The sequence below is a fragment of the Rhodamnia argentea genome, chromosome 5, assembly GCF_020921035.1.
Source record: "Rhodamnia argentea isolate NSW1041297 chromosome 5, ASM2092103v1, whole genome shotgun sequence".
Classification (NCBI taxonomy): Eukaryota; Viridiplantae; Streptophyta; class Magnoliopsida; order Myrtales; family Myrtaceae; genus Rhodamnia; species Rhodamnia argentea.
Window position 1 is genome coordinate 6031548 of NC_063154.1, and position 25395 is coordinate 6056942.

A 25395-nucleotide genomic window follows, 5' to 3' on the forward strand; every position below is an offset into this window, starting at 1 on the left:
TTTTTGTGTACTATTAATTCGTTACAAGGTGATTGAGATCGGCACGACATTTTCCAACTTGCTTATTATGTTTTTATTAACTAGAAATAAAAGAAATTCAAAATCGAAATTCAAAACAAAAATCAATTCATATTCATTGTCCTATAAATTATATTTTATTTATTATTTATTTATTTTTCTCGAATATCGTGCCCTAGGCGTGACGTTTTGCAAGCTCTGAGGATTGTCAATAGTTACATAAAGAATTGTGGGAAGACTCGCTATAAAATGCTGTGAAGTGAATCCTCCGATATTTGAAGGGGACCGATGACATGAATATTGTGTACATATTTCATGAGATGGGCTAAATTATCAGTGCAACTTCCTAAGCGAGGAGAATGTGTTACACCCCCACTCCAATTGGAAAAGTCGCAAAATGTCAGATCATGATTGAAGCAAGCCAAAATTGTCATCCCTTCTCGGATACAACATACAAGTGAGCCAGATTAAAATTCATATTCGTTTAGATGGGTTCCCTAAATCTACCAGACATTTAGTTCAGGAAAAGCTACTCATTCTAATGGAATCCAGTGTCTCGAGATTTAATCGACGAAATGACCCCTAATGTTTATTGTGGCAACCCATGTCATATCCCCAAAAACAACCCCTTTTATCTCGGAGGTTGATTAAAAAGCCGGCAAATGAACATCCACGAGAACTTTCCCAGTTCTCTCATGTTAGGAAAAAGTCCTCTCAATGCTTTAATACCCAAGCAATTTATGTATCTAGGGACAGTTTAGGCAACCCCGGATAAACTAACCAATCAACAGCTATTCCATTCCCTCAATTATAAATTATGGAGGTCGATTAAGCGCTGGTGTTTTTTAAACACATTTCAACATTTTCAGACATGAACCTTAAAAAAAAAATTACAAAAAAACAAAAAACAAAGGTACAAACCCGAAGTAGGCCCAACTGAAACCGTGGATCAAGTCGTTTGAAGCCACTTTGGGTGGGTATGTGATATTCTGTTGATGGGCCAGCCAGGACACTAAATCAGGCCCGATCAAGGGAGCGGGTCGGTCTCGACCCTCCCCCATTTTCGAGACCCGAAGCATCGAATCTGGCCCGACATTCTGTTTCCTCCTCTTCTTCTTCTTCTTCTTCTACTTCAAAGATCCAAATGCCAAGATTGGTTTCCAGATCCTTCCACAACCTTCCAGTATGTCCCCAACTCCTTCCCCCTTATAACCCCCTCCCTCCTTTTCTCATTCTCTCTCATCCTCCATAGTCAAAGTCACTCTCTCTCTCTAGCTCTTGATCAATGGCCAGCGAAGCTCCCCAGTCATCACCCGACGCCGCCTCCCTCCTCCACAGCATAAACCTCCCTCTCTTATTCCCCTTCTTCCTTGGCTTCTCGACCTCGGCGTCTCCGCCGGACCAATCCGGCTCCGGCTTCCTAACCCTGCCTGAGCGGTTCGTTCTCATCAACCCATTCACCCAGAGCCTGGTCGTCATCGGGACCGGCCCGGAACCCCCGCAGGGTGCCGGGGGTGGGCGGCCGCCGGCGTCGAGGGCTTCGGTGGAGGCCATGCCGGCCGTGGAGGTCGAGGAAGGCCACGAGTGCGAGTGCGCCATCTGCCTGGAGAACCTCGTGGCCGGAGAGCCGGCGAAGGAGATGCCGTGCAAGCACAGGTTCCACGGGGGCTGCATCGAGCGGTGGTTGGGGGTCCGCGGGACGTGCCCCGTGTGCAGGTATGAGATGCCGGTCGAGGAAGGGGAGGCCCGCGAGAAGCGAGAAGGGGGAGTCTGGGTGAGCTTCGCTTTTGGTGTCGGTGGCGCCGACAGCGACGGTCACGTTTCTTCTTCTTCTTCTTCTTCTTCTTCTTAGATTTCTAGGGGCGATCCTGATCATGTTATACGATGGATTGGTCAAAGATTCCTTTTTTTTTTCCCTCGCTCTTTTTCTTGTTCGTTCCATACAAGTTGTACAGCGTTATACGCCTTGAGTACATTTCATTGGCAATCGAAGTGTTAGTGGCCATTCTTGAATGATTCAGACACTTGCTCAGAGAAATCCAAACTCCACGTCACTCGTTCGATTCAGAAAAGGGAAAATTTAAGAAAGGGGTCAATTACATTCAATTTTTTCATATAAGGATTTGAAGCGAATTAAATAAAATTAAAATTATTTTTATTATATTAAAAAGGGTTTGAAGTGATTATAATTATTTTAAATAAATAGTTGACTTTGTTGGTCGATTTTTTATTTGTAAAAATATAAAATTAATCTAATTTTTCGTTAAATCAAATTAAAATAAAAAAATAAAAATAGAAAGTTAAAAAAAATAAAGAAAACATCCGTTTGTGGCCATTGCCCCACCATCACCGATTAGAGGCAAGGGTCGACAACACTCATTTAGGTGCAATCAAGGTTCGTGATCATCAGTCGGGACCACCGGCCGGAGTGGGTCAGGGGGTGCTGTCTACCTCGGTTCCAACTAATGACCGCAACCTATGGTCGAACGGGCCATTAACCCTCGCTCAGATCCGGGAGAGGGTCGCTACCCTCTCCCAACTCATGCGAGGGCCTGATCGGTGGGGTTAGTGGCCTTCATTGAGGCACTGGCGACCCCGATGGCCATAGTTGTCGCTCCACTAGTGGTAGGGCGACGATCTCCCATCCTCTTACTTGTGTTTTTTATTTTTTATTTTCAAAATCTATTAAAAAAAGAAAAATGAAAAAATAAAATAGTAAATGACCAAAATGCCTTTAATTAAAGTGACTCGGGCTCTTTTTTTAGATTAATATAGTCATTTTAGGTCTTCATTTGAAATAATGTACATTTCGGGTATTTATTTAACACAACAAGGAAGGACACTTGCGGCCCTTTTTTGGAGTTTTTCCTTCAAAAAATTACCATGAACCTGCACTCGTTTCTAATACAAAACAATGAGCGTGGCGATGATAAGATACTAATTTCCACTTTGAATGGCAGAATCTCCTTTTCATCGAACTTGGAGAGCATAATATTTAGAAAGAGATTGATGGAAACACGATCAATGCACCTTCAGATCAAGATTTTGCATCAAGAAAGTTACATAAAGTTGTCAACTTGACATGGGATTAATTGCGCATAGAGAGTTTGCTAGGGATGATCTAGGGTGGTGGAGGCACCCAAATGTCCTCTTTCTCTTAGAATTCTGATGCCCTGGTATCTTCCTAACATCATTAGCGTAGCCATTGGATTTGTCCCGGGCGATTCCAGGAATGTCGACCCGTCTACCACCCTCAATCCCGTCACGCCGTAGACTCTGTACTCCTCATCGACCACCGAACCCACCCCGCAACCGCCGTGGTAGTGGTAGAATGTCCGCACGTTCTGCTTGCAGTACTTCGCGAGCTCTTCTCCTCCCGACAATTCTTCTTCCTTGTGTTCGACCCCCAGGAAAACAGAGACGGCCTGAGACCTCACGACTCTCTGGAGCAGCTGCGCCATCTCTGTGCATGCCTTCATGTCCTCTTCCTTGGACAGGTAGTTGAATGTCACTGTAGGGTTCTTCCTCGGGTCCGTGCTGTTCAGTTTCAGCCTCCCTCTTGATGCTGGGAAGGCATACTTGACAGCAACCGGCATCCTCGTCGAGTTGTGACTTACGGGGAGGATTCCCGCTTCGATGATGAATTTGAGATCATGGGCTATGCCAGCAACTACGGGCGGCTCGGGCAGCCGATTCTGTGGTTTGGCATCTGCGAGGAGCGCAACGCACGGATTATCTTGCATTCCCCGTCCCACTCCCCTGAGGCCACTCAGTAACGAGATGTTGAACTTCTTGAGATGCTTAGGAGGACCGATTCCGCTAAGTAACAGGATTTGGGGACTCCCTAGTGAACCTGCAGCTAAAATGACTTCACTGAACAATGTCGAATCATTTGCGCGATTGAGGTAAGCTTCGTATGATTCTTCCAAGCTCCCATCGCTCTTGATGAACGCAATGCCATTCCTATTGATAGTACAGAAAATGGGTCTGTCATCTTGATATAGATGGTTTTACCTCGTCGGATATTCATTCGAGTATCCGGAGCACGAAATAGATCACAAAATATTAACTATGATTCATACTTAATATTCAGATCCCGTGACCGGACTCCAAAAAATTCTTCAAAACGTTATAAATCGAAAGATTTTTCTTCTTTTTCAAAAAATTCCCCTTTTTTTTTTATCAAAGCACAAAACTTTCTGCGGGATAGTGGAATCAAATTGATTCTGACTTCAAACATTGGACTCCTGTTTCAATTAAGGGGGGTCATGGAAAGAACAGGTTCAAAATCACGATCAATTCCCTTTTCAAATCCTGCTGCAGCTGCACGAGCCCTTCCCGCGTGCCATAAATGACCTACGAATAGGAAGAATCCTAGAACAAAATGAGAGGTAGCTAACCAACTTCTAGGAGAGACATAATTGATCGCATTGATCTCGGTAGCGACACCACCCACAGAATTTAAAGAACCTAAAGGAGCATGAGTCATATATTCTGCGGAACGCCGTTCTTGCCAAGGCTGTATGTCTTTTTTCAGCCTACTCAAGTCCAATCCATTTGGACCCCTTAGAGGTTCCAACCAGGGAGCACGCAGATCCCAAAAACGCATAGTTTCCCCTCCAAAAATGACTTCTCCAGTCGGGGAACGCATTAGATATTTACCTAAACCAGTAGGTCCTTGAGCGGATCCCACGTTAGCCCCAAGACGTTGGTCTCTAACTAGAAAAGTAAATGCCTGAGCTTGAGAAGCTTCTGGCCCAGTAGGCCCGTAAAATTCACTAGGATAAGCGGTATTATTGAACCAGACAAAGCAACAAGCAATGAAACCAAAAACAGATAAAGCACCTAAACTATAAGACAAGTAAGCCTCCCCAGACCATACAAGTGCTCGACGAGCCCATGCAAAAGGTTTGGTTAAGATATGCCAGATTCCGCCAAGTATACAAATGGAACCTAACCATACATGCCCTCCAATTATATCTTCCAAATCGTCCACACTAACAATCCATCCCCCGGGTCTCATTGTTATCACCTGCAAAAGTGAAAAGATATCAAATGGAAGTGTTGAGTATGTGACCTTCATGAGGCATTGGCCAAGTTCTTCCAAAGTTTGCATGAACGTAACGCATTAAGACATTGCGGTCTGAGTGGCTCACTTTGATTGCAGAAGAGGAGATTCCTCACGGTTGAATTTAAGAGCACGGTCAAGTTTTCTGTATGCCCTGCCTCAAGGAGATCGGCCGATGTATGTCTGGTTCCGTAATTATCGAACACGCTTCCTCCAATCTTTGTTCCTTCGAGATGTTCCAGCGTATAGCCGTTATACGGGAAAATTCCCGCTTCAAGGAATCCGAACTCGGCGACAAACTGCCATGGGGTCAACTCCGGCTGGAAAACCACTCTCGACTCCACCCATCTGTATGCATCCTCTACTTGCTCTACGTCCCATCCGACTCTTTTGACAAAATCAGCATTTGCTCTGCTGAAGAAACCACCATTAATCGCGGAGGATCCTCCTAGTACCCGTCCTCTGTGATTTGGAACCCCTTCTGTGGAGATGAAGCTCTGTGCCACCGACGAATACTCATCGGTATTGAGCAGCGAGAAACCATAGTATTTCCTATCCATGACCAGGGGGTTCCCGTAAGGCGATCCACCACGCTCGACCAACAGTACCGAGAATTTCTCAGAGAGAGTCGCGGCTAGAGGACATCCTGCAGTTCCTCCCCCGACAATAATGTAATCGAATGACTTGCCAGAGACTTCTTTGAGGTCCGAAGTCATGTAAGGTGGCCTGTTTCCTAGAATGTAGGAGCAAGATGACCAAAAGACGATATCAGAATCCAGATCAATGTCAATTTAAATTTGCAATAATTCTGAAAGCATAATTCTGGATGACATAATCGATGCAACTATACTTACTTCCGGCGCAAGATAAGAACTAGAAGGTGCAGTTGCATACCTTGGCACGGTGTACAAGGAAATGAAGATAAAATCTGAAGTAAAAGGATCGATCTTAATGAAAGCAGCTGAGTTTTATGCAGAATCGCCATGTTTGGTCCTTCCCCAGATCTGGCTGAAAGGGAGGAAGAAGGGACACATTTATTAGTTCTAACAGCTCGTCTCCCTCTTAATCAAGTATCTACGCGCTATTGGTGTAATCTAATCGATGGCATTTTCCTTGCTTTGTTGTCGCCTGCGTACACATGGTTGGACCAATGATTCGCTCCTATTCTTTTGGCAAACTAATGATTTCGCTTCTGTGATGAGTTTCCTCCACTCTGTATTCTTTAATCAATGCGCTTTTCATGTATCTGCATACTTAATGTACAGTCCTGCCTCACTTGTGCTGAAGACAGAAACACAATGATAGTGTTTTTGTGCAGGAGTCAACTTGCCTGGATTAGTTAAGACGAGCTTTAAAATGGGATGATGTACTTTAACGGTGAATTCGATGGCGCATATCGGCCATGATAGGAGACTACAGAAGAAACACGTATCCACACAACATATATTGATTCTTCTCTCTATATATATAATGTGCCTTGAGGATTTCTTGCGGGTCCATTTACATGCCAATATACAAAGTCTACAACCGAAAAGATCAGCACTCAGATTGAATTTTGATGCATAGTGCACTCCATAAGCCTCGCAAACCTGTCTCGTCCCAAACACTTTGAAAGAACTAGAAATGCCCATTTGCCTGTTCGATTCCCTGAAAGTTTAAGTCTATGGTCTTCGGGCCTGGATTGAAGTCGGCCTGATATGGGCTGTTCAAGTCGAGTGTCGCCGGCAGTCCACATTTCTTCAGCTTGTAGCTTGTCTTTGGAGAACTTTTGCTAGATTGTTTTGCAACGAGACTATTATCATCGGAACTACTGCTGGCACATCTCTTCCTCCCTGTGGCTTTGTTGCATTTGTTCTGTGAAGGGGCTTCTTCTGGCCGTATGTTACTTAACCAAAGCTCGATTGAAGTCGGACTAAAGTTTTGCGTTTCGCCATGCTCATTGCCTTGTTGCTTCTCTTCGTTTCGACCCGAACTCTCAGAAGAAGTTAACGAACTTTCTACTGAGCATATACCTTTCGATTGTTTCCTAACTGCATCACTGAGGCCTGAACTTCCTAATTCCGTCAGTTCGGACAAAGGAGAACCAGGGCAACCGGAGCTAACCATCGAAACTAATTGAGACAGTTCGGCTTTTGCAGCTTCGATGCCAACTGAGGAATTATTGTACCGAGCTAATGTTTCCTGGGCTTTTCTTAGTACCGATTGGAGATACTTGCCTTGAGCTTCGATGCGTAGCTGCAAATGCTTCTGCACCTGAGAGGAAAGTGGAACTATATTGGCATCTGTAGCAAGTTAAATGACTTGCATGAGAAAAACGCACATACTGGTCTTACCTCAATTTGTTCATGAAGTTTTCTCTGCACTTCCATTTGCATTTGGTGAGCCTGAGCTATCTGCAAGCTTCTGGTACATGAACAGGATCGGTAAGTACATCCCTCTGTATAACCATTCCAATCACCCCATTATCAATACTGAATAAGTTGTGATATTGCAGTGAGTCTTACTCATTGCTTTGGAAGGTCGATGGATCGATTATTTTGGTATTTTGATCTTTGTCTGTACTCTGAATCTCTTTGCTTTCTGCAATTAAGAGGCATAACAAGTTCGTCATTGAAATCAATTGAACACATGCTCTAAAGATTTGGATCATCAGTCAGCGGCTCAACCTGTTGCATAGAATTCACCTTCTTGCTTCGTGTCAATGCAGGACTCTGACTGTTGGCTTTTCCCAAGCCTGTACTTCTGCAGAAAAAAAGAAGCAAACTTTTCATTTAGCTTTCCCAATTGGTTCCTGCAACAATGATAACTGCAGCAATTTGAGGCATGAGAAATGCCTGTAAATGGCTCTTCAGGTGGTACAAAGTCAGTCCAGGAATGCCCATCGCTCTCATCAAACTTTTCGGGGTTGCCTCTGTCCACCACATAAAAACTCACGAACATCAGTTATGCACTCACGGACCGATGATTAAATCTCTCATTCTTATCCGCAAAACAATTGGGAATACACAAACTTAACTGTCGGCTCCACCCAGTTGCACGACCGCTTCGACGAACCGATGATGAAGCTCAGGAGTCCACTTCAACCTGGGCTTCGCATCAGTGGACAGCACCAGGCTCATCTTGTGATGATTCTGCAGACCCATTTGAGCTGCTGCTGCTTGTATGATGGGACTGAGAGAGACAGAGTATGGATGATGACAGGAACATAAAACATAGGATTATGAGGGTTGTTTTGGGTGTCTGATCCTTCTTCTTCTCTCGGGTGTGGAGCTCTGGTCGTTTATGGGGAAGGGTGTGTCCCTGGTTCTCTATATAAAACGTGTGGAGTTGTTGTTGGGCTGTCCTATGTTCCTTCACTCCATATCTGGAAACATGAGTGGGGCAATGTTGGGGCAGGGGAATATATGCCCTCACTCACTCAGGTCTCTGGCTCCTGCCCTTTTCTTTACCAGTCCCTCTCAATCCATACCAACTTTTCTTTTCTAGAGAATTTTCTTTTCTTTTCTTTTCTTTTCTTTTCCCTTCTCCTCTTGCTTTCTTTCTTCTTTGACTTGAAAGAGGGAGGGGTGGGATGGAGGGGAATCTCTGGGCGCAGCTAGAAATTAAAGAAAGCCCAACACACATCAATTTGATGGAGTCTCAAAAGGATAGAAAAGAAGGCCAAGAAATAAAGTACATGGTTTGTTCCTGTCTTGCTGTCTTCCCACCTCTCTCTCTGCTTGATTCCCTGGTGAATGAGAGAGGCGTGGCCCACCAAGAGTCCATGCATACAGTACAGCTTTCCTTAAACTTGAGAAAGCTTGGAGTGATCAAGGATGATAAAAATGAAACTAGAGGGGAATGCTGTGTTTTTTTCCCCTCTTCTTCTTGGATTAATGCTAGGTATGATGAGATTAATTTGCTGAATTAGCATGCTAATCTACGGTGACAATTTGCAAATGGCCTTTTCGACGAACGGGCCGTGTTCTACGGTATCTAATAGTATTCTTCCGGATCGCTCGGTGTATTGAAAAGATGATGCTCTCAAGGGACCTTAAACGCAGCATCTGGAAGAATCGGAAGACGAAAAACGGGTCCTCAATATCTTACAATGCTTCATCTTTCTAGCTGAACCCGTTCGGGATTGGTGATGATGTTGGCAGATTCCTTTTGTTCTTAGCAAAGGAGGATAGCGATGAATGAATCAAACTTTGGTCTTATTCATTTATTTATTCATTCGCTGTCCAACAGCACCTGACCTTACCTAATGCTTTTCTTGACAAAGTATTCACACCAGAAAAAGAGAAGGGGGAATCGAGTCGGCCCTCTTATCTCTCCCAGAACTCCCTTTTTTTTTTTTCTTTTCTTTTCTTTTCCTTTTTTTTCCGAAAACGTCGAAAAAGAAGTCGTTTTCAATCAATCTTCACCATCATACCGAAGCGAACACTCGAGTTCCTTATAACCCGATCGAGTTCACATATCTTTTCGTAGAAAAATTGAAGACCAAACATCTGTTTCTTCTTTTCTTCTTGTGGTGAAAATATCCAAAGAGGAAGAGAATCTCGGCCCCGGGCCCTTCGCACAACCTGTCAAACAATGGCATTATTCTACTTGCCAACCACAAACTCACTGTACATTTTAACACCGCGATGCACCGCCATCAGCTACATAACATTCGATGGCGAGCCGACCGGATAATGAATACATCGAGGTCAATCTATTCGATAAACCCTTCTTCTTTTTTCACGTGTTAAATTTACATTATCTGGCAAATCCTTTTCCCCCATAAGAGACAATGTTCTTATTTACTCCCTCTTGGCTTCAGAAATCAGATGCCCAGAAGAAAGATCTCACGTTCTAAACTTGGATTAGAGATTGGAAGGAGCGTCCCCCCCACTCTATGAAGTGACAAAAGGGCACAAGTTCTATGGCTTTTCCCACTTTCTTTGCCACATAAAATGCAATCAAAGAAATGAATTGTGTGATAAAGAAACTTATATTCCAAAGTGGGGGGAAGTGCATGTGCTTTATTAGCCTGTATTCCACACCACTATTTCCACCAAAGAGAAAGAGGGGTGCCAAAAGAAAAAGAAGATAAAAACATGTCATTGGCCAACAAAAGATCGTGTAAAAGTCAAATTGAATCAGATCGATCTTTTAAGGGTTTTCCTTTGGGTTGTTGTCGTGTTGATCGCCGGAATCAAAATCCAATGATTGATCACTTCCCCCCCTTCCCCAAAAGCACTGCCTTCTCGGTGCCGCACATTCACTTGGTCCGAAACATTCATCACTATGTTTCCTTAGCGCTATCCTATGTTGTTCACAATTTAATTAAAAGTATAGTGTGATGTTGTAGTTTATCTGCATTTTGATCTGAGTACCCTAATGTACATATACGTGCATTCTTAACGCGGGGTGAGTTTGTTTCACGAAAAACTCAAGATTTGGAAAAAAAAAAAAATCAAAAAACGATCGATTGTATCGCTTACTAAAATGGATGAATGAAAAAATATTTTTATCACTCGCGAAAATAGTTTGTCATTGATTGTTATCCATAATAAAAATATTTCTCGTCAACTAATTTTCTCTAAAAATTAGTCGGGTATGGTTTGACCTATTCCCTAATCTTTTGTAGCGGGCTTGATATTGGCCTTTGTTTTCCGGACATGCGGCAACCCGTCATTAGCTCTTGCCCTCCTTACACGAGGCAAGTGTCATCGGTTTTTTGTCCACCCGAAGTGCGACCACCTATCCACCATCCATTTCGGGCACAAAGGATTACCACATGGCACATGGTAATGGTTTGATCCATTCCGCCAACCAGCATAAACTCGTCACTATAAGTCCATAGGTACCTCATTAGTTCATTCATTTGGGACGTTTCGGTTGTTGATGCTCGACTTTTGGACTTGGATGGCGAACTTTTGTGAAAGTTTACGCAACAAGCTTCTAGCGACTCGATACTCTTCACCTAACACTTCACATTCAAGTTCACTACAATTGCTTGCGCCTCCTCTCATGCTCGTCCTGATGGGACAATTTTCCGAAAAATCTTAAACCTATTATACGACAATTAATTCAGCTCTAAACTTTTTAATTGCTTCAATTTTGTCATAAACATTTTGATGATTAGCCAATTCATTCCTAGATCTTTCAATTGTACCAATTTAGTCTTAAACTTTTTGACCATTTATCAATTTAGCCCTTCTGGCTAATTTTGACGGGAAATCCCCGACGTAGCATTCTAGTCAACGCCAACCGCCCTACATGGCACGGCTGTCGCTAACGTGGAATTTTTTGTAATTTTTTTTATCTCCTTAAATTTTTCTTCCTCTTTTATATTTTTTTGATTTTGTGTTTTTCTTTTTTATTGTTTCTCTTTTTCCCTATGTCGGATGTCGCTAACATGGATGATTTTGATTTTACAAAAAAAAAATTGCCTTTTTAATTTTTTCTTCGTCTTTTTATATTTTTATATTTTGTTTTTTTTTCCCTTTTTTATTGTTTCCCTTTTTCCGTCTGTCGGCCATCGTTGGGCTGGGGCCCGCGAGGGCAACCAGTGACCTCCATGGGCCATCGATGAGTCCTGGCGATGGCCGATGGGAGGGAAAAAAGGAAAAGGAAGAAGAAAAAAAAAGTCATAAAATTTAAAAAAAAAATGCAAAAATTATTCATGTCATCGGCAATCATGCCAAATAGGACAGTCGGCGCTGACTACATCATCACGTTAGCGATTTGCGATGAGAATTAGCTGGAAGGATTAAATTAGTAAATGGCGAAAAGGCTCGAGATTAAAAAAGAAAAAGAAAAAGAAAAAATCCTCACCTCCTTTTTAAGGGCCAAACTAAAAACCCTCCCTCCAAAGAAAGGGATATAAAAGAAAATTGTTGACAAGCATGTATTTGGCTTGTGGCCCTAAAACATTGACAAAACAAGAGAAAAGGTGCCAAGTGAAGCACGCAATTTCTCTCTCTCTTTTTCCCATCAAGCTCCTGGCTGTACTTGAAGCTCAACTTTTTCTTCTCCTTCTTCTTCTCCTTCTCTCCCTTTCCCTTTAATATTATTCCATAACGAGTAAAGTAGATTCTGGGATGATGCCCTAATGGCCCCCTCCTCCTGTCTTGTTGAATCAAAAAGTCGTCTCAAACAACTAAAGAGAAAGAGAAAGAGAAAGAGAAAGAGAGAGAGAGAGAGAGATAGCTCTCCCCCCTCCTTCCTCATCGATTTGCTTGCGTATTACTATTATTATTATTATTCCTTCTCTCTCTCTCTCTCTCTCTCTCCCACGCACAAAGTCCAAAGGCAAAGAAAGGTGGGGGAGGATGGATGAGATGAGAAGAACATAATGGCCTCAGGAATCAGGGCAAAAGCGGAGACACAAAAAGGGCAGCAGTCGCCATCTCCTCTCCACCCCCCCGCCGGGGAAAAGAATATAATTGAAACTCTAGTGCTTTTGAGATATGTGCGTGGCGTGGTGATTTTTTACACACCTGCCGCGCGATAATGACGAGAGCTTCACGTCACTAAGTAAGGAGAGCTTATCAAAGAGTTGCTGTGAAGGTAAAGGATCAGAGATGCAAATAGGAAATTGGTGGTAACCCACTAGAAGTGGAATGGAAACGGCAGAAAAAGAAAAGAAATGGAACTAGTCTCGTCATTTTTGCGCGATCGAATCTCTCCCCAAAGGATATATCACGAGACGCCATCGACAGCCTCAAGCTCAAGGTCGCCGACGGCCATCGTCGGTAGACTCGTCAGACGGATGGGGTTTGAATCGGGTCATAGATGGCCCGACCCTAATAAACCCGTTTAACCCGTTTATGACCAATTTGTTGCGACCCGACTCATACCCGACCCGACACATATTCCTAATATATTTTCATATTTTATCGAATTCAGAAAAATACATACTCAAATTGAGATGAGGGTGAAAAGTGAGTGATTGAGCGATCAAGTGAGGATGAAAGTGGTGAATTGCGTCTAAGTAAATTGTAAACTAATTTATGACCCATTCACAATCCATTTGTGACTTATTTAACACTCATATTATATTTAAACTTATTCATGCTCCATTTGTTGAATATAACTAATATAATAACTCCCATCATCATAAATGAGCTAAAAAATATGTGTATGACCTATTTTAACTGGTCTAATCATCGGCGATCTCTTATCCGATAAGATCGAGGATTGTTGGGGCGGCAACTGGTTGAGGAGTTTGGAGAGGGCGGCCAGCGCAGAGAGTCGTTGGTTTCCAATCATGGGCTCGTTCATGGTTGAGACAAGAGAGCTTCTTAATCTTTGGAATTAGGGTTTTCTGGTATCGTCATAATTCACTACGTGCAACTTTTGATCCTCTAAACGGGAAGAAACGGCATTTCAACAGTGACAACAATAACCACAACATGGAACCATCTCGGGCAATCGATTTCTGCTTTTAGAAAAACAAAGGAAAAAACCTTTTTTCTCCATTGTTAACGACACGATTACATGGCTCAACGAAGAAAAATAAACCCGACCTGATACCTAATGACAATATCAGACATGAACAAAGATGTTTGCCCTACAAAAAGTTCTCATCTCAGCGCCAAAACGACACGATTAGCTGGCAGTAAATTGTCCATTTCGAGCTTCAACGAGATTTAAAAAGACTCTGATCTTGCGGGAAGATGTGAATTACTTGCAATATTCTCGAACGAGTCAGATCATCAGAAATGGCCACATTCTGCTTCGACCCGTGATGTGGACAACGTGTTTGGAGCCTGTACTGAGAGGAGAGCACATCCTCATCACTGACCCCACGATTCCATTAATGGGGACGAAATAGAATCATGCACAAAATATTCGCCCCCCCCCCAATTATTTAGGCCAAATTCGCCTTGCCCTAAATAATTGCTTCACCCTGTGTTATGTCCTGAAAATAATTTTTCCCTTGTTATGATTCTTTTTCCACTTTGGACCAACATATCTCGTACACCTGCTCGAGTCACGGAAACTGTCCAATCAGCCCTAAAACTGTCGGCACACCGCCACGTCAGCGGTTTCCAGACAAAAGCTGGCCGAAAGAATTATGTTAGTATCTCGCGGGCGAATATTTAGGACTCAGTTGATAAAATTGAAAAATATTTAAGAAGAAATTGATATGCATACAATAAATTTAGGATTGATTGGGAGATTTTTTTCTGCTGAAGCTAATAAGAATGCCCCCACCATTTTTCGGAAACCCGTTGCCCTATTGGATGCCAGAAAGATGATCGTGAATTTGGAATCTGAGAGATGTGTTGGTATGTGCTTAATAATTGCAATAAGATTCTAGAAATTGCTCTTTCTTCTTTTCTTTTTTCTTTTTCTTTTCCCCATCTTTCCCATCAAATCAACAAAGAGGGAACAAAAGCCATGATTTTCTTTGCCACTCACGCTTCAAAGCAGATAGAACTCAAATCATGGAGTCCACTAAACATAGACAAAGTAAAATCAATCAATTCCCAGTAAATAGGAAACCTAGACAAGAATCTCACCAGAAAAGAAATGGAAGATGAGTACTGGTTTATCATTATATCAAAACTCGACTAATCTGAAGAGGGTTTTGTAAATTTCCGATTTCAGTTCATTATACACATTACTCATGTGTTACAAACCTTTTTTATTTTTTTTGGTTCATGAAAAATTTCAGGAGATAATTTATCTTGTCGATACGATGAAATTTAGTTACATGCCAGTACTAATAGCTTTTTGTCTCATTACATTGTGAAAAATTGTCCAATCGGTCTTAAACCTATTATACGGATGTCAATTCAGTCCTAAATTCTTTTAATTTGACCAATTAAGTCCTCAACATTTGCGTGCAATTCCAATGTAGTTCTTCCGGATAATTTTCGCCTGAAACCACCAACGTAGCGGTCCAGTCATCGCCGGCCGTCCAATTTTGCCAAAGATTCTTCCAAAATGTTGCCATACAATTTCATGTTCTTTTGTTGAATGTAAGTATAAGAAAGAGGCTAGTGGAAAAAAAGAGAATTCAAGATGCAAAAGAGAAAAAGAAAAGGATAAAAGCAAAATAAGTGCAGAGGACATAAATTAAAAAAAAAAATTTCACTTGTGAAATCTGGATTAATTAAGAAAACACTCTCCCTCTACAATAGTCAAATGTTGGTCAACCTCGTGGATTTTACAACTCGAATGAGTAGAGAGGCCTTTTCCACGGAAATAAGAGAAATGTTGCCCTTTGTTCATAAAAATTTAGTTCATTAATCGATGTATCAAATCATCATGGCCGATTCTCTAAAATAGCGTACCTGTCAAACAAGTCGATTATAGTCTGGCACATCATGTAATAAACCACTCTCATACGAACGATGTCTGTGAACTTAACATTGCTCTTCATGTAAGGTCTGAAGCGCTTCATATAAATATCTTTCGAACTGAACTATTATTCTGTCGTCCCGTGAGCTTATCTTAGTCACCGTAACTATCGTTACGTCGATTGAGTGCACATCGGTGGTCCTATTTTCCAACACCGCTAAAGCGCAATAGTTTTGGCTCGGGTCTTGTCGGATTTCGTTCTTTACCTATTTTGAGGTGGATTTTGTCATGAGAATCGAAAAGAGACGATCTTTATCTCTATTTTGCCCTAATTCAGGAATAGGGCTTTCCCTATTGGGCCATTCACTTTCAAGAGTTTAGTTCTTTTCTGCCTTTAATGGGTTTACATTACACTAAGAGGAGTCATTTCCAACCCCACAAGGCCGTATTGGGCCCAGCCGCTCGTACAAATTGGAGTTCGGTAATAATTAGCACAATTAGTCAATTATTTAATATGACCGGACGTTTTAATGACTCTCGTTTTCATTTGGATCAACGGTTGAGATGATAGAGATACCATACGGAAGTACCCACGAGGATAGAAGATCTGTGTCCTTACATTAATGAGCAATACTCGGAGGGGCTGTCGAATGACGATTAATTTCGAACTTGTAGTGAAATTCGTGGCACTCGAATCTAATTAAGGGGTCGGTTTGGAGAACCTAATTATCAAGAAATTGGACGATAGTAAAGTTAACGTGGATCGAGATAATGTTGTACATCATAAGCTTCGTGCCATTACCTCGTTTTTCGCCTAACACTGCCAATCGAGAACTATCTTTTGCTATTTACTCTACGGACCTTCCCACTTGATTGAGAAAGGCAATCGACATGTACCTCGATTTTTATAGCGAACGAGGGAGCTCAACGAGTGTACAGCCCTTAATTTCCAGCGACCAAATACTCGTCAGCTCTTCGTTTGATGAAGTTGTGAGATCCTCATCGAGCACGCGATTTGCTAAGCGATTCGCATCCGCATAAGGTCGAAGAAGGATTAATGGGTTCGGGGCGACGCTAGATTAACCACGTAAACAAAAGATGTTGTGCTTTGTGATTGCACACGACCTTGCTTAATCCTTGATTGCGCTTCTTGAGTTAAAGAGGCTACGTAAGGTTCGGACCTAAATTCCGATCCGTCAAAATAAAATTCTACGTGTATAATTGTTGTTACGAGCTCTTCAGGTAAAGCTGGTAATACACGAGAGAAACTGGTCTTCCGGTCGTTTTAGCGAGAGCACCCAAATGATAGAGTCGTGATTTCTTACATGGGACAAATAGAGTTGATACTAAGGATAAAGTTTACAACAGTTTTGAGGCTTTGAGCCCCACCTCACCGATTCTTCAAGCTCGTTTCCTGGGGCCAGTGTGGCCCATGGTCGACCCTAACAATCATTTCCGAGTCTGCCCATGCGATAAATGTTATAGTTAATAATGTGATCCCACGTTAACGAAATATCGACATTTAATCTCATAAGCGTTATATTATGCACATTAATTTACGTGAGAACCGCATCACCCACAGTTTTGATGGAAGACGGTTACCTAAAAGGGTCGAACGATAATTTTTAAAAGGATCGTCTCACCCAAACCCCCTCAATTAGTCGGACATCAGTTACGTCGTCGGTTCCTCTTTGAGAATGTACGTTACAAAGAATACACACCATCATTATCAGAGAGGGACAATTGGCTAGAAGCATTCCGTCTTGTCAATCGTTCATCGCACGTATCCGTATTCGTTCGTCTTCATCAATGGTTGGAGGTATGTAATCAATCATTCCCGTTTTGTCGATCGTTCAACGTATGCATCCGTATTCATCCATCTTCATGAATGGCCAGAGGTATGTAATCAATTCTGCACGTTTCCGCATTCATTCACGATTACGCGCGAGTTTCGTTCGTGACTTCAAAAATCGGAATCGTTATTTTCTCTGAATTAAATCCAACGATAAAAAACTACTTAAAATAGATATGTAACGGTCCCTATCCAATCAAACCGATCTCGATGCTTTAAAATCGACCATCTGTCCAAATCAATCCATCGCACCGTCCAAATTCTCTAGACCCAACCTAACTAATTCAATGAGTAATTTGGAGAAGACCATCAGATCTCAATGGATGGCCCTATCGATTAGGGTTTTTCAAAAAATCGAATTGAACTAAATCATTGGCACCCTAATCGAGCCGTAGGATCGCCAAGGCGTCAATCGGGTATAATCTTAAACCATTTTTCGATCCTAGATGGTATACATTATTTTTCCTTTTTTTCGGTAAATGAGTAATTTATGCTCAAAGATCATCATAATAAAAACAGGCCAAACCACTCCTCCTCTCTCCTCCCGTGGCGGCCAAACGTGTCGGTCACTCAAACAAATGCCAAAATCCTCACTAAAGCAGAGCCACGCCCACCACTAGAAGGCCTCCTCCAGAACACGTGCTTCCTCAGTGGGTCCCACCCACCGGTCCCACCTGGCAATTTACTATTGGCTGTCCCTCGGACTAATTTATCCACAGATTTTTGTTTTCATTTAATTGCCGATATTCTTTAATGAAAAAAGAGTAAAAAATCGGATATAATCTAGTAACATAAGTATGCAGATTTATGTTACTTGAAAATTCATCTAGAAAGGACCCAACTTAGAAATGTTAATATCAACCGGGATCATATGAGCCCAGATCATACCCACCGTTGGATGAGGTGGGATCGTGTAGGCATTATGTGATATAACAATTCATGTGAGCCCAAGCTAAGTGCGGACGTCGACTTCTCTCAAACTCAAGCATAGTATGATAAATTGGCTCGAATTACCAACCAATTCAAAAGGAAACAAGCTGAGGAACATAGTAGCAAATCAATTGAAACCGGGGGGATGTCTCATGCTTATTAAACGAGGGGCACGACATAAAGATTGATAAAAAGATAAGGAATTAGAACGGATGTTATAACCATTTATGAGGATATTGTCAATAAATAAGCAGAGGTTTTTATCATGTTGTTTATTTAGATATGTATGAATTTCTCACGAGGTACTTATTCAATTCATCTATGCACCAGGTGCACGTAATGTCACGTTGGGTTGGGTCGGGTCGATCATCCAGATTTTCGACTCACTTCGTCTATTAAGTTGGCATGATATTTCACAAGTATAATTCACCGAATTGTAACATTCTCTAGAGGTGAATGCATACAAGCCATGAACTTTAAGTGAGGAAGAAAAACAAGAACTTCTTGCTTTCACCATATTTCATGCAATGGAATTTAAAGGCGATTCTCTCTATTCTCATTGCCATTGTCGAAAACATGTTTCTCCTTGGTAGCAAACTTCCAGGCGACATGTCTAGACAATCTGGTATTCAGAGAACCACGCCCCAGGTGAAGCAAGAGCAAAAAGGTAAAGGCGATAAGGGAAGTCAACATATCGAACGAGCTTTGGAAATGGACAAAAGAGAAGGAAACGAGTGGGGATCGACACAGACAAAGAGAACAAGAGTTGGACAAAAGAGCACTATCTTTTTGCAAGCTGTGGGGGAATCGAACAGCATGAAAGATCTCAAGGGCCACACGAACTTGTGGCTCAGAAATTTCCCCCCGGTTTCTGATGTGGCATCTTCCCAACATGAGCTCGCACTCGGCGGGGGGGGGTTCTTTTTCCACAGAGAGAGAAGCAAAGGCGGGCAGCTTATCTTGCTGAGATCAAGACAACAGAGCAAGAGCTGTAGCAGCGAGGAGAATGTTGGAGATGAAAGATCCTGCTATAAAGCTGTTTGGGAAGACGATTTGGCTCCCGGTGAAGCGAGATGTTCTTGATGGGCCGTCCTGGGGAGCTGGAAAAGGTTCCGTTTCAGAAGCTGCTGGAGGTCCAGGAGCATGGGATCGCAGGGGCTCTGTCTCCGCTGATGTTGCTTCACGGGAACAGAGAGATGGAAGAGAAGCAGAGGAGACTCGTGGAGACAAGGTATTGGTAACTGACAATAAATTAGCTTCCTTCCATAAATTTCTCTTCCCTTCAATTGTCTAGTACTGCCTTTCTGGATTTGCGCATGCTTGAAATTTTAGTAGCTTGGTATGCCCTGAAGTTCGAGGGTAAACTCTGTTTCCGATTCATTCTCTCTCTCTCTCTCTCTCTCTCTCTCTCTCTCATCGTCATTCAAATTATGGATTCGAGTCGAGCGCATCCAATCTCATGAGGATGGCAACGTATAAATTGGTCGGGATCCATTGATCAACTTACAAGTTCGCTACGGACAGATTGATCAGGATAGAGGTCGGAACCAACCCTTTTCTTGCAGTGCCAGTACATTTTGTTTCTTGATTATTTATAAACTCCGTTGTCGTTATCCTAGTCTGTCTATCACTGCAAAGATCCGGGCATTCGACATCATTCGTTGCTGCTTCCCATGTAACATGATCAGAGTACTTGGCGATCCCCCCCGACTTCGTGAAGTCTTGGCTTCGCAATCCATGAATCGACCAAAACTAATTTCTCATCTCAAGAGCAACTATCTTGTCTTGAGTTGATTGCCAATGAATGTCAATCACTTGGATTGCTGCTCTTAGTCTTACTTTGCTCTCTGTTTAATTCTGCTTCTTATCGAACCAGCTTAAATTATTGAACTGGACATGGATTTTACACTTAAGATGAATTCAATCACAGTGAAATGATAGAGAAATGCTGTTTAAGAAGCTTGAAGCATATCGTTCAACCACAGATTATGGTTGTTTGTCTTCTACCATTCAAAGAAGGATCTATCTTTTCCTAGTAGATGCTTTCCTATTTCTGCTACATACTAGTTTCTGATCCTCCACGCCTCTTCTCGAATTACTAGGCATTATCTGAAAGAGAACCAACGAACCACGAATATGAAGAAGGTGGATGGTATCGGGCCCCGGAAAACCCGAAAGACTTGACTGACTCGATGAGCAATAACCAGAAAGACGAAACAGGCAGAGAAATTTCTTCACCTGCTCCATGGAACGAAGGAGAGACCGGAACGAGTATCTCGCAAGAAACGACTCTAAAGAAGCCTGACAAGATACTACCGTGCCCACGATGCAACAGCACGGATACCAAGTTCTGTTACTACAACAACTACAACCTGAATCAGCCCCGGCATCTCTGCCGAAACTGTCAACGGTACTGGACTGCGGGAGGAACGATGAGAAACATCCCTGTTGGAGCCGGACGTCGTAGGAGCAAGAATTCTTACACAGCTGCGGCGGCGCTGTTTCAGCACATGGGAGTACCTGAATCTCTTCGAGCTGATGGTGCTGGTGATTTGAAAACCGCTGGAACCACCATCCTGAGGATCAGTTTGGATTCTCCTAATTGTGGTCGATCAGCAGCTCCGGTGCCGAGTACTATGAGCGGGTTTCTTGATCTTGGACAAGCAATTTCATGTTCTGGTAGAGGGGTAGATAACTTCAGCGATGAACGTTCGAGTGGATCTTCTTTGACAGCTTCAAATTCAGTGGGGAAGACGAGCGACTGTAGCGCACCAGAACTGGCAGTCTGCAATTATCGAGGCTTTCCATGGGATTCCGTTCATTGGAACTCCACACCAGCTCTATCTACTTCAGGCTTCCCTGTTTCATTTTACCAAGCGCCACAATGTTATTGGGCTTATGCGCTGCCAGGTTCCACGAACGCAACGCCGAGGGCGTCCTTACTGCCCTCCTCACTTAGCCACGACGGCTCGAGCGCTGGTCCTCCAAGTTCGACAAAACTAGGGAAGCATTCGCGAGACAGGAATGTCTCAAGTCCTGGAAATGGCACTTGGACTCCTAAGACTTATCCAATAGACGATTGTGGAGGAACTACCAAGAAATCGATGATCATCGGGGCAAGAGAAGCACTGCACGGAGCTTCTGATTTAGGGGTGTCTGACCATCTTCTCTCCCAGGCTTTTCAATCCATGGCGAAAGGCAAGAGCTTCAATGACAGAAGGGCTGTATTGCTGCAAGCGAATCCCGCAGCGCTGTGCCGGTCAATGAACTTCCACGAGAGCACGTGAGAGGGAGAGACAAAATCCACCCGAACTTCGAATCTGTATGATAAAACAAGATGAGAGCTATGCCTATGCTTCTCGTCGTCCGACTGTTTCCTAGATTTTTGCTGCTCCATCGCATGAAGGCATTCACCAATTTGGCTATTTCTCTTTGATTCCGGGCTTCTTTTCTTGAGCTTGAGCCGGAATTCTAGACCCAATTTGCTCTTATCAATCCAGTCCACTTCAATTTGAACCTTGGAGGGCAACATGCCATGCACGAATATTTTCCCTTCTGTCTTGCACAAAGAGGGATCGCTTCACTCTCAATTGCTTTTCTTCTTCTTCTTTTCCAGACTAACTACGAACCTCGTCGAAAAACACACGACCATCGGACGACAATTTAGCTTTAAGGTGCGTGATGGTGTAGCTATGCTCATAACATATCGATGCGTATGCTAAGCTATAAAGCATAGTTCCCTTAATTTCTTTAAATGGCCAAACTTTTTAGGACAGAGTAAGGGTCGATTTGGTTGGGCCCGTATCGTGAAATAAGCGGAAAAGGATCTCATGCTCGCGGAGGCCAAAGGCAATTCGTTGGGTTTCAGGAGCAAATGCCGACCAGGGAATGTGTACGAGAGCTTTCACAAAACTCCTGGCGTGCATCTGTATTTCACGGCCGCTCTGCACTATGAATAGAGACTATGACATGCCCGAGACTCGACTCGACTCGCTCGAACATAGAGGATTTCGCACTTTACCTCAAACTCGACCTCCGACTCGACTTCAACTCGCTGATAAAATGTAAATAGAAGCTCGGAACTTTGGAAAAAAACACCATGATCAGATGTCAACCCTCATCTTATCTGTTTTTGTTTATAAGCCCTCAGGCTACTTCTATCTGCTCTCGATGCAAGCAGAGCTTGCGAGACAAATCTTAACGTCACCATCGGGTTAACCAGTTAAATTATATGCTTAAGGCCTCTTTGTCGGAGAAAGACAGCACAAAGAAAGACGAGGTTGGAGTGATTAGAGACACAAATCATAGAGAAAACGCAAAGGCATGTCTTTTTCGGTTTTCATTTTTTTTTTTTCTCGATTTCGTCTTTTCTTTTTTCGTTCTTTTCTGGGGGGTTGGTTGCATTTTGGCTTTTTCTCGGTTGCTGACACGTCCAGCAAGAAACAATCTTTTCAGATTTACCTCTAATGGCTCTCTCCATTATGTAGGAGCAGATCCCCATTGAGGAGGTCCTCCTCGCTGACGATTCGATTCCCCCCCAACCACCAGCCAATCTCAGAAGAAGGCTTTTCCTTTTTCCTCCCGAACTCCCTTCTTCACGTGGCTCCGACTCCGAGGAAATCAATGAATGGTGGCGACGACGAGGACGACGGCGGCGATGGAGCTTCGGATTCACGCGGACGCGGCGGCGGCGGCGGCGGTGAGACCTGATGGGCCATCATCGACGAGATCGTGTCCGAGCAACAGTACTGGGCGTACGGGTCCCTGAGCACGCGGTGGTTCTGCGTCGCCGCCGGCGGCCACGGGGGAGGGTGGAGACAAGCGCCGTATGGGTTCGCGCAGGGTTTTGTTTGGAGGTTGAACAAGCTCGTCCTCATCTCGTCGTCGTCGTTGTCGTCCCGACCTATAAAACAGTGACTCAGTTTTTACTGCAGTCGTGATCATAAAGAGAGACGAGAGGGTTGAGTGACGGATTCGTTTGTTCCCTCGTTTTGAATTTGAAGCAGACATTACATCAAAAAACTACTGATTGGCACAAAATCTTTCTTATCTCTCAACCTTCCTTTTTATCTGGCATTACTTATAGACTTACAATTTCTATCGGTCCTATTACCTATCCTAACACAAGAAAGGACGTGGAAGATGATGAATCAAACAGAAAGACAGACATTCTCGCCAGAAGATAAATGCACACAAGATATGCTAAGCACAAACAGAAAAAACAAAAGATAGAGCAGAAGAAGAAAGTCGAACCAAGAAAATTGGAGAACAAACGAAACTGCAAATATTGCGACAAATGACCCACCAGCGAGAAAATCAAATCCATTCTGAACCGCCAGTATCTCTCCATCATTGCTCGTTGGACTCGACCCAAGAATATGATGATGATTATGATGATGATGATCAAATGCCGTCGTCCTCATTGGCCAATGTGACATCCCCACGTAACCAAACGACGCGGCGTAATGTGTCCTCGCAGATGCGTCTTCGTAGTCGTCCCGATCGTGATGGCCGGCGGGGGCTTCGTCCAATCTGGCGAAACCGGACGACGGCGGCTGGGACAAGCTTAGCTTCCTCCGCCGGTACGCGGTGGACTGTTCCCGGTACTTGCGGGCCATGATGACGTGCCAGTGGTTCTTCACGGCGTTGTCGGTCCGGCCGGGGAAGAGCCGGGCTATCATCGCCCACTTGTTTCCGTACACCCGGTGCGCCTGCATCAGCCTCTCCTCCTCCTCCTCCGTGAACGCCCTCCGGTTGATCCTCGGGTCCAACTGGTTGAACCACCTCAACCTACAGCTCTTCCCTATACCACCATCGACGACGACCCAAAGGTAAAAGACACGTCTTTTCGTCATCGTCACGGAGAAAATCCAATCTTTTCGCTATTTAACATACAAAAGAAAAGGAAACGTTTTATGTTTTTCTTGTTGTTCACCTGATCTACCCTCGAGCTTCTCTGCAATGAGGTTCCAGTTCTGGGGGCCGTAGAGGGCGACGAGCTCCTTGAGCTTGGCGTCCTCGGCGGGCCTCCAATGGCCTCTCGCGCAGAGCTTCGACTGGCCGCCGGCTTCTCCGTTGACCTTCCCGCCATCGTGCTCGTCGCTCGCGCTATTGCTCTCTCTGACACTGTTACTGTGGGCCTTCCGGCTGCGACCATCGATGGGGTCGCTCGTCGTCGTCCCCAGGAGATCGGCGAGGCCATGGTGGGCGGTGGCTGCGGCGAGCGAGAGAGAGCCCATGTCCGCGTTTACAATGCCGGTCGAGGACGAGGAAGAAGGAGACGGGATCGAGGGATAATGGCCGCTGGTGATGATGTTGTGGCCGTTTGCTTCTGAAAAATCGAAGCACTTGTTCGCCATTTCCGTTCTCTCGCTCGCTCTCGCTCTGCTGACAGAGAGACTCTGGTTCGGGACTGTTACTCAATATTTACTCTGTAAATATTGAACAGAGAAGTAGAGAGAGAGAGAGTTTTGTGTCGCAGGCAGAGGGGAGAGAATAGAAACGGCAAAAACTGTAGGTGTTCGATTTTGCGTTTGACGGAAACCTAGAGAGAGAGAGAGCTGCTAAAGCTTCTCAACTGTTCTTGATTTGTTTTCTTCCTTAATAACTCCTACAAATTTCAACAACTCATTTTCCAATGATAAACAGGACGATGAATTTGACTATGTTGAAAAGAAAAGGGCCTAATACTCAAAAAAAAAATATATTCAACTTTAGCATTTATAATAATTATATCCAAAAAAAATTCTCATAAAAAATTCTCAATTTTTGCTTTTGTCTTGATTATACCGATTTAATACCCAAAAAATCCTCAATCTTAACATGTGTCCCCATTATATCCAAAAAAAAAATTTATCTCATAAAAAATCACAAATTTTTACTTTTATCCCAATTTTACTACCGTCAACTTTCCACTCTTAATCATCGTTAGTTAATCCTACGTGGCTCGAATATTCTCGCCGACCTTACCAATGAATATTCGAAATTTAGAAACAATAGGCTTCAAGGACGATAGGATTTTAGATAGTTCGTATGAATATCTCCGCCATGACTCTACAAATAAGTTCAACGTCGGTAGCTGCAACCAATTATGTGATTTACCTGTTGTACTGCTCCAATACATCCTTGATTTTCTTCCTTTAAAAGAAGTTATAAAAATAAGTGCATTGTTGTGGACATCGGTTCTTAATCTCATGTTCGATATCTAGCAGTTCTTTAGGCTGTCAAGTGCCGAAGAGAATACGAA

At 43.3% G+C, this 25395-nt stretch overlaps 5 protein-coding genes across 7 annotated transcripts; 2 read left to right on the top strand and 3 right to left on the bottom strand.

The window, feature by feature from the left end:
- The first annotated feature begins 1303 nt into the window (after positions 1-1303).
- Positions 1304-1870, top strand: LOC115754493 (E3 ubiquitin-protein ligase MPSR1-like). The gene has a single exon (XM_030693512.1). It carries the CDS (start codon positions 1304-1306, stop codon positions 1868-1870), a length of 567 nt encoding a protein of 188 aa, XP_030549372.1.
- A 1173-nt stretch (positions 1871-3043) lies between these two features.
- Positions 3044-6407, bottom strand: LOC115750112 ((R)-mandelonitrile lyase-like). 2 transcript variants are annotated; one of them, XM_030687287.2, is made up of 4 exons: positions 5981-6407; positions 5175-5819; positions 5030-5050; positions 3044-3982 (listed from the first exon to the last, which is right to left on the bottom strand). In XM_030687287.2, exons 1-4 carry the CDS (start codon positions 6069-6071, stop codon positions 3129-3131), a joined length of 1611 nt encoding a protein of 536 aa, XP_030543147.1. In that variant the 5' UTR covers positions 6072-6407; the 3' UTR covers positions 3044-3128. The 2 variants fall into 2 exon arrangements, with proteins under 2 accessions (XP_030543147.1, XP_048134497.1); XM_048278540.1 differs by having other exon boundaries at positions 3044-3978; positions 5020-5050.
- Positions 6408-6517: 110 nt separating this feature from the next.
- On the bottom strand, positions 6518-8683 carry LOC115750140 (myb family transcription factor PHL8). 2 transcript variants are annotated; one of them, XM_048278542.1, is made up of 6 exons: positions 8103-8683; positions 7921-7997; positions 7771-7828; positions 7591-7666; positions 7420-7489; positions 6518-7339 (listed from the first exon to the last, which is right to left on the bottom strand). In XM_048278542.1, exons 1-6 carry the CDS (start codon positions 8227-8229, stop codon positions 6704-6706), a joined length of 1044 nt encoding a protein of 347 aa, XP_048134499.1. In that variant the 5' UTR covers positions 8230-8683; the 3' UTR covers positions 6518-6703. The 2 variants fall into 2 exon arrangements, with proteins under 2 accessions (XP_048134499.1, XP_030543178.1); XM_030687318.2 differs by having other exon boundaries at positions 7753-7828; positions 8103-8674.
- A 10225-nt stretch (positions 8684-18908) lies between these two features.
- Positions 18909-21588, top strand: LOC115750121 (cyclic dof factor 1-like). The gene is made up of 2 exons (XM_048278541.1): positions 18909-19380; positions 20252-21588. The coding sequence occupies exons 1-2, from the start codon at positions 19156-19158 to the stop codon at positions 21434-21436; spliced, it is 1410 nt and encodes a 469-aa protein (XP_048134498.1). The 5' UTR covers positions 18909-19155; the 3' UTR covers positions 21437-21588.
- Positions 21589-22451: 863 nt separating this feature from the next.
- Positions 22452-24609, bottom strand: LOC115752758 (transcription factor CSA-like). The gene is made up of 3 exons (XM_030691107.2): positions 24085-24609; positions 23455-23952; positions 22452-23052 (listed from the first exon to the last, which is right to left on the bottom strand). The coding sequence occupies exons 1-3, from the start codon at positions 24506-24508 to the stop codon at positions 22745-22747; spliced, it is 1230 nt and encodes a 409-aa protein (XP_030546967.1). The 5' UTR covers positions 24509-24609; the 3' UTR covers positions 22452-22744.
- Between the last annotated feature and the right edge of the window lie 786 nt (positions 24610-25395).